At 39.5% G+C, this 15,492-nt stretch overlaps 1 protein-coding gene and 1 long non-coding RNA gene across 4 annotated transcripts in view; one reads left to right on the forward strand and one right to left on the reverse strand.

Moving 5' to 3' along the window:
* The window catches only part of LOC144901589 (uncharacterized), a 229,652-nt gene that overhangs the window by 183,910 nt on the left and 30,250 nt on the right, over window positions 1–15,492 (reverse strand). The window lies entirely within an intron of this gene.
* Window positions 1–15,492, forward strand: part of prmt3 (protein arginine methyltransferase 3) — a 70,828-nt gene that overhangs the window by 13,724 nt on the left and 41,612 nt on the right. For all 3 annotated transcript variants that reach the window (XM_058088916.2, XM_058088919.2, XM_058088918.2), the window contains exon 10: window positions 6,901–7,000. In XM_058088916.2, the coding sequence (XP_057944899.2) occupies window positions 6,901–7,000 (100 nt within the window). The remainder of the gene's footprint in view (window positions 1–6,900; window positions 7,001–15,492) is intronic.

The raw sequence follows: 15,492 nt of genomic DNA on the forward strand, positions 1-15,492 counted from the left end.
CTGGAACTTTTATTATATTACCCCCATCAAGGGTGCTGTGGTATTTCCAATACTCTACTGTATGCTCAGGTTCTCAAATCAATTTACCTCCACCAGAGTCTGTGCTGTTCCCACATCTACGTACACACATGCTCGTCCCTCTTCACAGCTCTGCCTCTTGAAACATTTTTTAGTTAAGAGTCTTTTACGACTGCCATTATCGTTGTTACGTAAGAGAGTTTCTTATAAGCAAAACAACGGGGTTTGCTGAAGGAATAGGACATTTTAATTTTGCAGCCCACTGACTCGCTGTGGGAGCACGAGTTGGCATGCAGGGTGCGTTGCAGGTTTGCCAGCAGTGAACATTGCACTCCACCCTCTAAGCAACACACGTGGCAAACAGGTTCTGCTTTTGGTTAATATCAGGATGGTAATTAAAGTGGCTTCTGTTGGTTGCATGAGAGCATCCATCTCCTGTCTCCTCTCCGTAGCTGAAGTTTAAATGAAAGGCTGAATTTCTTCCTTCACAGTCACTTCCTTAATGGATAATGTCTAGATACTTTTTTTAATGGCTGGAATTGATGGATTGTCCAATAAAATGCTCTGAATTGTGACCACAAAGTGAAATGGATGTTTGAAACTCAACCTTCATTAGTCATAAAGGAAGGGGGATTCATTTGTGCATACAGTATATGCTGTAACCCACTTTTTATATCAATGCAGAGTAAGTCACTTATGTTTTGTGTATTTGCTACCAGTCATGTTAAGTAGTATTAGAAGCATAGCAGCATGTTAAGCACGCACTGTTAGTGTCAGTGTAATGCAGTATTGCGACAAAATCACTTCCGTAGTATGGATGCTGTTAGCAGATATGAGTGAGGGAGGCAATGATGTGATATTGTTCACTTCTTGTTCAAGCAATGCATGGACATGCTGAACAATTAAAAATAATTACAGTAAACATCATTAAAGAAAAGGCCTGTAGTTCAGCTTTGAGTTACATTTGAGCAAATAGAATTTTAATATTTTTTTTATTTAAATTTAACAATAATTTAATAATTAATTTTTTTAATATATAGATGAATAGATGAAAATATGAGCTGGAAACCTCATATTACAAATATACAACATAAGGTGGCCAGAAATATTTCAGTATTGAACAAAGCAAAACTGGTTCTCAATCAGAAATCACTCCACACTCTTTATTGCTCTCTGGTTCTACCATATCTTACTTATTGTGTGGAAATATGGGCTAATAACTATAAAAGCAATCTTCACTCGCTAAATGTACTGCAAAAAAGGTCAGTAAGGATAATTCATAATGCCGCCTACAGAGAACATACTAACTCCTTATTTCTAAAATCACAAATACTTCAACTTGCTGATATAGTTCATCTTCAAACAGCTAAAATAATGCATAAGGCTAAAAACAACGAATTACCTAAAAATGTCATCCAATACTTCTCTACAAGAGAGGAGAAATATGATCTCAGGGAAGAAGTACATTTGAAACACTTCTATGCTAGGACTACGTTAAAAAGCCATAGCATTTCAGTATGTGGAATCAAACTATGGAATGGATTGAGTAAGGACCTCAAACAATGCACAACGATGAGCCAATTCAAGAAACAATACAAGCAGTTGATGTTTGCTAAATACAAGGATGAAGAGTCTTGAACCAGTCATGATGTGCTATATACAGTGAAGAAAATAAGTATTTGAACACCCTGCTATTTTGCTATTTCTCCCACTTAGAAATCATGGAGGGGTCTGAAATTTTCATCGTAGGTGCATGTCCACTGTGAGAGAGATAAACTAAAAAGAAAAATCCAGAAATCACAATGCATGATTTTTTAACAATTTATTTGTGTGATACAGCTGCAAATAAGTATTTGAACACCTGTGTATCATCTAGAATTCTGACCCTGAAAGACCTGTTAGTCTGCCCATTAGAAGTCCACCTGCACTCCATGTATCATCCTGAATCAGATGCACCTGTTTGAGGTCGTTAGCTGCATAAAGACACCTGTCCACCCCATACAATCAGTAAGACTTTAACTTGTAACATGGCGAAGACCAAAGAGCTGTCCAAAGACACCAGAGACAAAATTGTACACCTCCACAAGGCTGGAAAGGGCTACGGAGCAATTACCAAGCAGCTTGGTGAAAAAAGGTCCACTGTTGGAGCTATCATTAGAAAATGGAAGAAGCTAAACATGACGGTCAATCTCAATCGGAGTGGAGCCCCATGCAAGATATCACCTCGTGGGGTCTCAATGATTCTAAGAAAGGTGAGGAATCAGCCCAGAACTACACGACAGGACTTGGTCAATGACCTGAAAAGAGCTGGGACCACCGTTTCCAAGGTTACTGTAGGTAATACACTAAGACGTCATGATGTGAAATCATGCATGGCACCAAAGGTTCCCCTGCTTAAACCAGCACATGTCAAGGCCCGTCTTAAGTTTGCATATGACCATTTGGATGATACAGAGGAGTCATGGGAGAAAGTTTTATGGTCAGATGAGACCAAAATAGAACTTTTTGGTCATAATTCCAATAAGCGTGTTTGGAGGAAGAAGAATGAAGAGTACAATCCGAAGAACACCATCCCTACTGTGAAGCATGGGGGTGGTAGCATCATGCTTTGGGGGTGTTTTTCTGCACATGGGACAGGACGAGTGCACTGCATTAAAGAGAGGATGACTGGGGCCGTGTATTGTGAGATTTTGGGGAACAACCTCCTTCCCTCTGTCAGAGCATTGAAGATGGGTCGTGGCTGGGTCTTCCAACACGACAACGACCCGAAGCACACAGCCAGGAAAACCAAGGAGTGGCTCCGTAAGAAGCATATCAAGGTTCTAGCATGGCCCAGCCAGTCTCCAGACCTGAACCCAATCGAAAATCTTTGGAGGGAGCTCAAACTCCGTGTTTCTCAGCGACAGCCCAGAAACCTGACTGATCTAGAGAAGATCTGTGTGGAGGAGTGGGCCAAGATCCCTCCTGCAGTGTGTGCAAACCTGGTGAAAAACTACAGGAAACGTTTGACCTCTGTAATAGCAAACAAAGGCTACTGTACCAAATATTAACATTCATTTTCTCAGGTGTTCAAATACTTATTAGCAGCTGTATCACACAAATAAATTGTTAAAAAATCATGCATTGTGATTTCTGGATTTTTCTTTTTAGTTTATCTCTCTCACAGTGGACATGCACCTACGATGAAAATTTCAGACCCCTCCATGATTTCTAAGTGGGAGAAATAGCAAAATAGCAGGGTGTTCAAATACTTATTTTCTTCACTGTATATCACTATATTGACACTTACTATGGTACCCATTATGGCATTGGATGCTCATATCACCTCGTACTTTGGTACGAGGTGCATTATTAAAAAACAAACAAACAAAAAAAAAACAAACAAAAAAAAAAAAACCTTAACCTGTATTATGGAAAGCAGGAAGTGAACAAATGTAACAGTTACTGATTGTAAAAGTACCAGATGGAGGGGTAGGATTTAATAAGCTTTGCTTCTTCCTACTCCTTTAGGACATGTGGAACTGTGAACTGATTATGTGATGCACTCAATTGTAATCTGATGCATGTTCACATGAAATAAAACCATTACCATTACCATAATATGAAATTAAGATGTCTGCTTTATTCATTTGCAGACTACAAATGACACTTAGGTCAGACAGGACACACCTGCATTAAACCATTAAAACAAAAACTATTTAAATAGTTCAGCTATTACACAGCTATAGCTGAAATAAAAAATGTTTTTACATATATTAAACGTTATGAGGGCAACTGTAATTATTTAAAAATGTGGTTATTGTTGAAAAATAATAATTTTACAGCCCAATCTGTTATTATTTGCAATGACGTGTCAAAACATTCACTCACTCACTATGTTGAAATATACAGCCTTTGTTTCTCCCACAGTCAGCCTGGCACTTATACATTTCCTTACAAGGCTGCGCAGATACTGACTCTCATCTCTGAGCCCTGACATTGTCCTCTAAATTACCCCAATAATGAGATTACAGTGTTTCCCTCTCGTGAAGGCTGGGGGTTGTGGGTGAGGGGGTGGGAGTCTTGGACTCTGGGAGGAGGTGATAGCAGCCCGAGAGCAGAGAGGGAGAGAAGGGGAAGACAGTTCAAGATAAGCATCGCTGCAACAGAAATGCACTCTTGGCCACTGTGAGTAATTGTTCTGTCCTTGGTAACATTAAGTGCCATGATAATGGAATATTCACAGAGATTGATACCCAGGATGGCTGGACTGATGGGAGGGATCATTCAAGCCGTACTGGTAATCCTGCAGTTCCTACCTCATTCACACCTCTGTTGGCCTTCAGTTAATTTTTTCCACTTCACCTCCCTGAATAGCCAAAAGTTCAGGAGAACTGTCAATGCTGATCCAGGGCTCTGAACTAAATGGTGACATTTTGTGACTAAAATATGAGACCTTGTGAGTGAATTTTTCATTTTCATTTTGTGCATATGCATTTAGATAAAAGTATGTGTCCCATATTGAGTGGACAAGGGACATTCCTAATCTTGAGAATGAAAGAGAGTCTGAGAAATGTGCAGTGAATTGACGACAGTTTCTCGCAGTCTGTCGATGCCTTTGTGGTGATTTGTGTGTGATCACATTTTAATTGTATTGCAGTACATTTTGCCTGGCTTGACTGTCTCACTGGTGGCAGCTAACTAGTTATAGTTATTTGTCTAGCCTCTGGTCCACGGACTCCAAATGTGACTTTTTTTTTTTTTTTTTTAAACCAGGATGACGTTCTGTCTTTAAAGCAAGCAAGCAATTTTGTTCACATTGTAATAATTATGTCAAGTCTTCAAAACACTGGTTGTCTAAGTTGTTCAACGCAAACACATAGTTGTCCAGCATGAAAATATTGACGCTATCATGGGATCTCAACCAGTAGATCGCCATCTGATGAGTTATTTGCTTATAGAATATTTGCCTAAATGTAGTGGTTACTAAACTGTTACGGTAAAGTCTCGTTATATCGATATTGTCGGGAGTTGGAAAAATTATCGATATAACCGGACTGTCGATATATCCGATCCTGCGCCGAACTGCATTAAAACTGGGCAATAATGCACTCGACATTGTTCTATACACACGAGAGAAACCACGAACGCCAGCATGTACATATGAAAAACAGTGATTATTGCAAGCGATAAAAAGATATCTGAATACAACACAATTAAATACATGTATTTGTACGCTTGTGTCTTCATTGGAATAGGTGTGTATGCTATGTCAGTTGGTTCTTCTGTTGCAGGCATGTGTTTGGCCAGCTATGTGGGGCGGGTTGAGGCTGACCTGTGAACCAGGAAGTGCGGGAATCGGTGTGTGTGCTGCGCTCTGGTGGTGGAAGTGTGAAAAATAAAGTTGACTGGAAGCAGCCGTTCGCCGTGTTCTTTTTTTGGTATTGAAATCCTTAAGCAAAGATTGATTTAAGCTGCTTTTGTATCGATATAAGCAGACCAAATTGGCTGGCGGGAGATGAAAAGGGCATCGTAGTAACCAGATTATCATAATAACCAGGTATCGTACTAACGGAACTAATTATATCATAAAAGACTAGAAATTTGCCGGGAAATGAAAATAGTATCGTAATAAGCAGTACTTCGATATAACGAGACTTTACTGTACAATGGATGTTATTGTGCAGACAGTACAACAATGCACTCTGGGAAACAGAAAGAGATCCCGCATTGAGCACTGATCGTACTATGTCAACGTCACTGCCCTGTTTTGTGCGCAATTCACATTACATCAGCTATAGAGCAAAAAATGTGCCTTTAAAGGAACCTATTATGCAGATTCTGCACCTATTGCAGCTGTATTTGCTTTGATTTGTGCTTCCCGCCAAAGTGGTTCGTTTTAATTGATTTCACCCACGGCCCGCCTCCGGGCATGCCCACTCCGCTGTGATTGGTCTCAAGCCCCAAGTGCTTCCTAACTATGAACCATATAAGGAAGCCAGCCCCTCTGTGACATCACAAAGGGGCAGTTTTACCACGCCTTTTGAAACCCAGCGTTTTGAGCAATCCTAAACTTTTTTCAGGGCTCACTTCCAAATATGCAAACGTCATTATCTGAAACTTTGGTACCATTTAACACGAGAATACAACATTCTAACTACATTTACAGGTCAGAAAAGTTGGAAAAGCATAATAGGTCCCCTTTTAACTAAAACTATATAAATTATAGCCCCCAAAAAACTGTACTCATTTAGAAGTACTTAAGAGTACTTTACAACATTGCTTCTCAAATATTTTGACGGGCACCGGAGGGTTGTGGTGGGGAACTGTCGGGGGGGGGGGTCATTTTAATGCACACCTGCCAACATGTACAAATTTATAGTACTCAACAATTTGACTCCTAAATATGCTTGTATGGTCTCCATTTTGTTGCATTTTTCTGGTTTCAGTTTTAAGTTCAGTCTGTACAGTACAGATAACTGAATAAATATCATCAGTTCCTCTTGTTTTTCAAATAGGGTGGCGCTAAAAAAATGTCTGTCTTTTGGGAGGGCATGATAGAAAATAAACAATGCTCAATAAAAATATATGTAATGTTACACATATTGGTATTGGTGCATATCTGAATCGGAAATTGTGAGTTTGACAATTTCGGCATATCTGTTATCGGCAAATATTGGACATCCCTAGCAGAAAGTCTTCTCCTGTGTGTGTGTGTGTGTGTATGTTTGTGTTTAAGAGAGCGAGAGAGCGCAAGATCAGGGTTGAGCGAACAGCCCTGTAATGAAATATGTCAGGATGTTAGATCTGGCTAGAAACCACAGGTGCTTTCCTTGAGTTGAAGAACTACGTATGAGCTAAGTTTGTACGTTTTGTAAAGCTTGAATGTTTTGTTTTGTGCAGGTCAAACCAGCTGGAGGACAAGATCACTTTCCTCAAAGGCCGCATAGAAGACATCTGCCTCCCTGTAGAGAAGGTGGACATCATCATCTCTGAATGGATGGTCAGTGCACGCAGATGCAATATGTACATGTATACTGTAGACGTTTACTATATAAATATGTACATGGATTCTGCACAACCTTTTAAAAATATGCCAGTCTTGATAAATTACAGTGTTTTAATTGTTCTTGTACAAGTACAGAGCTTGTACAAATGAAATTAATTATTCATCTAACCAGCTTATTTTGGACAACGCTGTGCTCCCAACTTTGTGGGACCAGTTTTGGAAAGGCCCTTTTCTGTTTTAACATGAGCCAAGGTCCTCAAAGACAATAAGAGAGACTATGGATTGACAGAATGTGAACCGCTTGTGATAAGAATAGATGGTGCGGTTAACCATGCAGAATCCATTGTAGCAGAAGCTGTTCTACATGTTTTAAACATGTCTTAAACGGGAGTAAGCTGAAAATATGAGCTCCCCTGAATATCTAACCAGGAGGAGCAGTCTTATTTTGACTTGATGCCCATTTATCAGGGAGATTGTGTGTGGCGATACAGGCGGCACGGCCAAAGTTGAACGCACTGCTGAAGTCATCCCTAATTCATGAGCATCCTGTATGTGTCCACTCCACCTCCCCCATCCATCGTGAAACCCCAGGGTCACGTACAGGGGTCGTCAGACAGAGCCTTCCTATCCCCTCACCGGGGAAATTGAAATTCGACGGGTGACATGCTCGTGGAACGGTGAAGGATAGGGGGCATAATATCTGATGACACTGGCTCACAGAGTGCTAATATATCTAAGAATCTTCTAGTCACTTCTCATCACCGCACCGGTGGCTGACATTTCTCTGAGACGGCAAAATTTAAAAGGTTGCCCTAAAATCTGATCAATCATAAAAAGGACAATAAATGACAAAACATTCATTGTATCGGTATAGACTTTCTTGCTAGTGTACTTCATGATATGTTAAAATGCCTCGGAGAGAACTTTCATTGATCTAGTGTGTCGAGTTCATGTAGACTTCCATCATGGCATAACAGTCCTAATTTGGAATTATAGTTTGGTCATTAACATTCATTCATTATTCAGTGAGAAATATAAAAAAAATAGGATGGGTTGTTCCTTACCTCCTGAAAAATGATGACAACAGTCTTGCATACACCTGGTTGTTTCCAAGCAGTACAACTCAGTCAGTGCGGTTACAACACAGTTTTCATTTTCATCCACGATCAAAGTTGTGCACAGTATAAAAATGTCAAAACGGCACGCAGCTGATGAGGGCACAACCCCCACGGCATTATGCTTTTTTGGGATGTTGCCCATCATTCACAATCCTTATGTGAAACATGAATACATATTTTTTTCTGTGCATTCTAGCATGTGAAAACTAGTTAATATGAGGTAGGACGTCGTGGGAAATATGTATTTTGATGCTAAAACACTAAAAAAGTGCCAACAATGTTCCATTTACATAACGGACTTCTATATTAACCAAGCTACAGACGGACTAACATGACACCTCGCTACACTCAATTTCGCGACGAAGACTACGCATGTACAGGTAGATCAAATATCTAACACTGTTACAGGATTTTTTTTTTTTTTTTAGCAGGGTTAGTAGTCGAAAAGAGAGACATGATTGCTTAATTTTTTTAAATGAAATATTCCATGGTAACTACTAGTTAAATTTGACATGAAAGATGATTCTACCATCCACCAACCAGAAATATTACTTTAAGTACAGTAAAGTCTCGTTATATCGATATTCTCGGGAGTCGGAAAAAATACCGATATAACCGGACTATCCATATATCTGATCCTGCGCCGAACTGCATTAAAAGTGGGCGGATCTTTGATATGGCATGTAATTTTCTCCTTGAGTTCATGGATTGCGTATCTAGCATTCTTTTGTACTACAATACATTTTGTACTACAGTAAATAAAAATAAACTTACGCTGTAGTGATTACCGGTTACCGGCACATAATTCACCCCGGAACTATCGATAGGGAAGGTGTTGCCACCCGGAGGGGTAGGCGCGAGGGACGGGTGTTTTCCGCTGTGTGTGCTGCACTCTGGTGGTGGAAGTGTGAAAAATAAAGTTGACTGGAAGCAGCCGTTCGCCGTGTTCTTTTTTGGTATTGAAATCCTTAAGCAAAGATTGATTTAAGCTGCTTTTGTATCGATATAAGCAGACCAAATTGGCTGGCGGGAGATGAAAAGGGCATCCTAGTAACCGGATTATCATAATAACCGTGTATCGTACTAACGGAGCTAATTATATCATAAAAGACTAGAAATTTGCCGGGAAATGAAAATAGTATCGTAATAAGTAGTAATTCGTTTTAACCGATATCGATATAACGAGACTTTACTGTATTACAGAGTTTGTGTTGTTTTGAAACAATAAGTTACTTTTTTGCCAATACAGTCAGTTCGGGTGTCAAGCTGTCAGAGTCGTTAAGAGTGTGCAAACGGACAGTGTTAACAGGACTAATAGACAGAGGCGAGTGATGAATGTGCCGTGTCAGTGGTGATGGTGATTGAGGAGAAGTGGGCAGATGAGTGTCTGTATGTCTTGGTAGTGTTTGAAAGACTGTTTTTAGCCCCACTGCTGTCATTTCATAACTCACACCATTGATCCGTCTTCTCTCTCTTGGCACACTGAAAAACAGTTGGAATCAGATAAGAAGCTAGAGGCCTGATGGGCATCATGAGGTCCCCTAAGACTAAATAAATAAAGAAACACAACAAGATCAATCACAAGTGATGGGCCTGCTAGCTTTTTAGGGTTGCTTTAGAGTCTTGTACTTATAAGTACCAAGGAACCTGCTTTGTTAATTGACCAACTTACATAAAAGCACAGTGCGGTGGCGATGAAACATGAAGATGAGCAATACTTGCTGGCAATGCTGAAACAGTTGGGGCTGGAATAAAAATTACAATATGAATTTTATTTTTCAGAATTATTGCTTGATTCTGCAAAAAAATGTGACACAATTCATGTGAATTCTTATTTCCAAAGGTTGGGTGTAATGATTTACACAGTAGCGTACCGGAAAAGTCATTAATCTCGTCCTCTGGCTTGTCCTAGGAACTAAAATCACTGAAGTCTTCCTTTTCAGCGTCACAAGTGAACAGCCTCATAATTCCTTTGTCACACACTTTGTCAGCCTCCCTCTTTTGTTGTCTTTCTCTTAGCCACTTTTGTCTTGAGGCAAAGTAGCCATTCAGTTTGGGCTATCCCAGCCTTTCCAAACCCACTGGAGATAGTGGACAATTGGCGGTCCAAACTGAAGCTCTAGTAATTCTACAGTTGATCAAACTTACTTAAGATGTGTCAGATCAAAACACAATGACTGCATAAGACTTGGAAAGTTGATATTAGCTTCCACTTCATTCGTCCACATCGCCACATCACTACTCCTTCAAGCTGCACTCTTAGAATCATGGGAAATATAATTTACACCAGATATTACCGGAAATAACATTTTTCCAGGAAGCCAAAATTACCACAAACACATTTTTATAGTTTTAATAATTAATAATTGTAGTTAAAGTACTTTTTCTTCAGTTCAGAGAGAGAAGTAGAGAGACAAACATGTCAGAATTCATCAAGTGTGTGTGTGTGTGTGTGAGTATTTGTGGCAGCAGAAGGTAAATTAATAGCTGCCCTTCCTTTAGCCTCATTATCAGTGCTTGAGAGCCTTACCTGCCTCACAAGTGGATGGCAGTCATCAGTCATCCTGTCCCTTTATCTATCCGACTGTCAATCACTCATGTCTCTCACCCACAAGCACACTCGCATTTTCACAGGTGTGTTCATATCAAATGAGAATTTGTTTATGTCAAACACTTTAAAAAGTATTATTAGAAATCAGTGTGTCACTCTTAAACTCTGGTACTTTGTTCTTGTTTTGTGGGATTTGTAAGTTGAAATCATGCAATCTGTAGATTTTACAAGAGGAGCCAGAAGGCAAGGCAAGTTTATTTATAGAGCACAACAAGACAAGGTAAAGTTCTTCACGTCATGAAATCTTTCCATAAAACATTAAATCATTGTATGAAATTCCATAAATCATTCCATAAAAAAAATTCAAAGTGCAGATAAAATACTTTCAGTTGTCAAAGTGTTTTCAGCCTGAAATTGAAAATTGAAAAAAGTTTGTGGCACATCTTCTGGAAGACTGTTCCTCCCTCTGAAATCCCAGTAGCTAGATTTAATTTTTGTGACATTAGCAGATAATTTGCTCTCAAAATAATAATAATATAAAATGACAATAATATCGTTTATGTAATAATTTGAGAGATTTCCAAATTCACCGCCGTTAAATTAACAACGCTGTTCAGTCACTTATTTCTTCATTGTACTGTATTTACTTTTAATAATGTTAAAGTCTTTCTCTTAGACCCAATCTCATGTGTTGTCTCGAATGTCTCGGTACACCCCTAGTGTGTTAAAATGAAGCCTGCGGTTAGTGTTGCTACTGCTTGTGTCCTCCCCACTCTTGAATGAGTTATCTGTAAAAGCGAATAATGTGCACAAATGACATTTCTTGGTGAACAACCCCAGCTCATTTGTATAACAGCTGACACACAAACACCATGTGCTGTTCTGGCTGACTAAAAGACGTCTAAAGATGTCTAAATTCCAGCATGAAGGCTAGATTTTGGGTTATGTGCTCTTAATATGTCATAGATGGAGCTTCTGAGACATAAAATTGCTGAAAAAGTACAACTATGGTAACTTTTTAAATATTAATAAAACTCAATCACTCAGAATTTGTGGGGGGAAAGTCTTCCTCCAGTCCCCAAACAATCCCCATCCAGGCGTACATCCATTTTCTGTCCCTTTTCCGAATTAAGGCCTACCAAATCTTACATTGGGTAAGAGGCAGGATACACCCTGAAATGTGAGTCTCAGGGCACAAATAAAAGCCCTTAAGAGTCCCCGCGTTAACATGCTTGCATTTTGACATGGTAAAAAAAACAGGCAACCCAGAAAAAACCCACACAAGCGCGGGGAGAACACGCAAACGCCACGCAGCAGAAATTCAAACCCTAATCTGCAGACAGTGGCATACTCACTACTGCGTAATCGTGCTGCCCGTACATTAACGTTTCCACTATCTGTGCAACATTACATCCTCATCATTGATTTAATAATGCTTGTAAAAACTACCTCAGTAACCTCGTAGCAAATTAATTCACTCTTACGCCATCTTTCCTTTGTGTTTTTCATTTGTGTGAATTTAAATGGAAATTAGTTTCTCTTGCAACCTGCACAATCCACCGTCACCATGTGATTACACACAGAAATCTATTACGGTGATGCATATATGTTATGTTCATGGTAATTTAATGTCATATGACAACAGACTCGTATATAGAAGAGCCTTGCTGACATAGAGCGCTGCCTGATAGTCAGTGAAGCATAGGGGGAATACACACTTCCAGACACACAGTTTCATGCACATAGGCCTTCTCTTTTATTTTGCTGTGGCCCTCGTGGGACTGCAAGTGATGATCTGCAGTAATTGAGGCAGACGTGTGTTAAATGCAGAAGGAGAGAGGAGATACCATTGTTCCAACTGCTGATGCAAGAACATCTTTTCATAGCGACAACTACACAGTATCCCAAAACATCACAAATCATGGAAATAGCTAAATCACAACATGGTCCAACTTTGTAGTTTTATGTCGCATTGCAGGTTTACTCTGGAAAGATTTATCTTGTGAAAATCATAACATAAATGAATGTATGGCCTGTCGTAACCACTCAATGACTCTAAATCAGTCACTGCTTTTGTGTATGTGCACGTGCTACTGGCAGTTATTTTATATAGGTTGATCAAGGACCATTTTTATGCGGTTTACTTTGTACTTGTGAAAATTAGACGTGTCTTTTTTTTGGATCATCTGTGTTTTTAAACCATTATCTAACAACAGTGGTGGTGAAGTTTTCAAATAATTTAATTTTGAGGCAGTTGCATACAGTCCCTTTAAAATAGTTGTACAATAGTTTTTACTGTCCATTGACATAAATCTCTACATTTAGGTTTTTCTGAGATACGTATGTTTTCAAATTTCTAGTTTTATTATTCATGCGGTAGTTTTATTTTGTTAAAGGAGACCTCTTGTGCTTTTTCCACTTTTATGACCTACAAATGTAGTAGTTGGAATGTTGTATTCTCGTGTTAAACAATGCCACAGTTTGAAATGATAAGGTTTGTGCATTTGGAAGGCCTTGAAAAAAGTGCTGTTTTAAAAGGTGTGGTAAAACTGACCCTTTGTGATGTCACAGAGGGGTGGATTTCCTTAGGAAGCACTTTGAGCATGTGACCAATTACAGCAGGCAGTGGGTGGAATTAATTAAAACAGACCGTTTTGGCAGAAAGCATGAATCAAAGGGAATGCAGCTCAGATTTTGCGAAATCTAAAAAGTTTTCTGTGCGGGTTATTGTGTGTTGCTGCTCCCATAGGAGCACAACTCAATACATACATTAATTCATTCATTTTCTACTGCTTTTTCCCAGCTGTCTTTGGGTGAGAGGCGGGGTACAGCCTGGACTGGTCGCCAGCCAATCACAGGGCACATATAGACAAACAACCATTCACACTCACATTCATAACTATGGACAATTTGGAGTGGCCAATTAACTTAGCATGTTTTTGAAATGTGGGAGGAAACCGGAGTACCTGGAGAACATGCAAACTCTACACAGAGATGGCCGAGGGTGGAATTGAACCCTGGTCTCCTAGCTGTGAGGTCTGCGTGCTAACCACTAGACCGCCGTGCCGCCCCAACTCAATACAAAGGGTAGAAAAATGGGCAAAATGAGCATAATTCCTTTAAGGAATTAAGAATCATCAATTTGTCAAATTTAACATGCATCTATGCTCAAGCAAAACTCTTCCACTCCAAATTTTCCCCAAAAATGTATCATTCACTAGCTACAAGAACCCCCTGATCTCCCCTCTAAATACTTAGTATTGCAGCAGCTGATGTTCCTTTTCTTTTTGCTTGCGTATCGGAATGATAAAAACCCAAAGAAGCAAACTGTCGAGAAACATAACTCACCCAATGTTTTCAAAATGTTGTGATTCACTGTGTTTCTGTGCCCTCAAATGGAATTGGTTCTTCCTCAGCTGATAGTCGTCCACTCCATCATCTGTCATGGAAGTCAGACTGCTAGTTTTTGCTGTCACCGCACTGCCTTGGTTGAAAATAATTTTCTGTTGAGAGTTGATAAAGAATACTGTAGAAAAGTCGGGCTTTTGTGTCAAGGTGAATGTATGCCAACAATCCTGACAGATGTAACAAAGCTATAAAAGTGTGTTTGTTATTTTTACGTTTGTGCAAGCATAGATGTGTTTGAGGCCACGGGGGAATGTTTTATATGCTAATTTACGCTAACGCATATAAGCTGTTTCAGCCTATTCCCATTAGGGTTTTCATTAGTTTCTTATGTAAATGCCAACTGGATATACTGCAGAATGATACTGCCTGCACAACCCTGGCTGCCTGAAGTTGGCACTTTCCTTAGGCCTCACCGTGTTAGTGCCCTGATTTGATCATCAGGATTTGGTGCTTTCTTTATTGTATACAGTACACAGACGCTTGCTACATCGCGGTTCGAACACCACTCCCTCATTCTATCTCGGTTTTTTTAAACATTAATAATTAAATGATTGCTGTGTCGTGGTTGATTATGGCCTATTGTCAAATATGCATATTTAACCAATTGCCATATTAAACATTTTCAAGCATAAAAATAACTAAAATGGCCTAAAATACAAAACAGTAAAAGCAATTGACACCAGAACTTGTGACTGTAGTATTCTACATTGCTTACTAGTTGTTAGTGAGACCACCTCCAAAGCACCAGGCTTGAACAACAGGCTTTTTTTGCAGGTTTAATTTGTATCAGAACAGTCACAATAATAATCAGAATAATCACAATAAGCTGATCATCATAGTGCAAGCGAAAACTCAAGTCTGAACCACCGGCGTCACTTCTTCCGCGCCATCGATTCTGCTGCGAATACTCGATATTTTAATTCAGAGACTGTTTTCTGTGTCACTAAATTAAATAAGGTACTGTTGTTGCACACCTACAGTGTTTAATTGTTTATCTTAGTGTTTTAGCACTTTTTTCTTTGAGATGGAAAATGAGATCTGTTCATTTGATGGCATCCCGATTCGGTCTGCTCTTGTCGACTGTGGACAAAATCTAACGAATCCGATTTGGCTATGAAAGTTCTTAGTTTATGCTTTTTTCATGTTTATGGGATTGTGCACGTTCCTGTCCTTTCATAGCCCCAGCTATTTGTACATACAGTAGTACATAATTTTCGCTATGTATACGACTCGTTCAAAGGGCGTACAGTGCCTTACGACGCATTGTCCTCCAATTTCAGATCAACATTTGCAATGACAGTCACAGTTGTAACTTATCAATTGGTTCCAGCTCCAATAAAAGACTCTGTCCTTTTAGCCGCCATTGTTCAAGGCTTTGGAAGGAATGGATGAGACTGAGAAGAATCGTA

This window comes from Doryrhamphus excisus, linkage group LG13 (assembly GCF_037039965.1).
Source record: "Doryrhamphus excisus strain RoL-2023G ecotype Guam linkage group LG13, RoL_Dexc_Guam_v1.1, whole genome shotgun sequence".
Taxonomy (NCBI): domain Eukaryota; kingdom Metazoa; phylum Chordata; class Actinopteri; order Syngnathiformes; family Syngnathidae; genus Doryrhamphus; species Doryrhamphus excisus.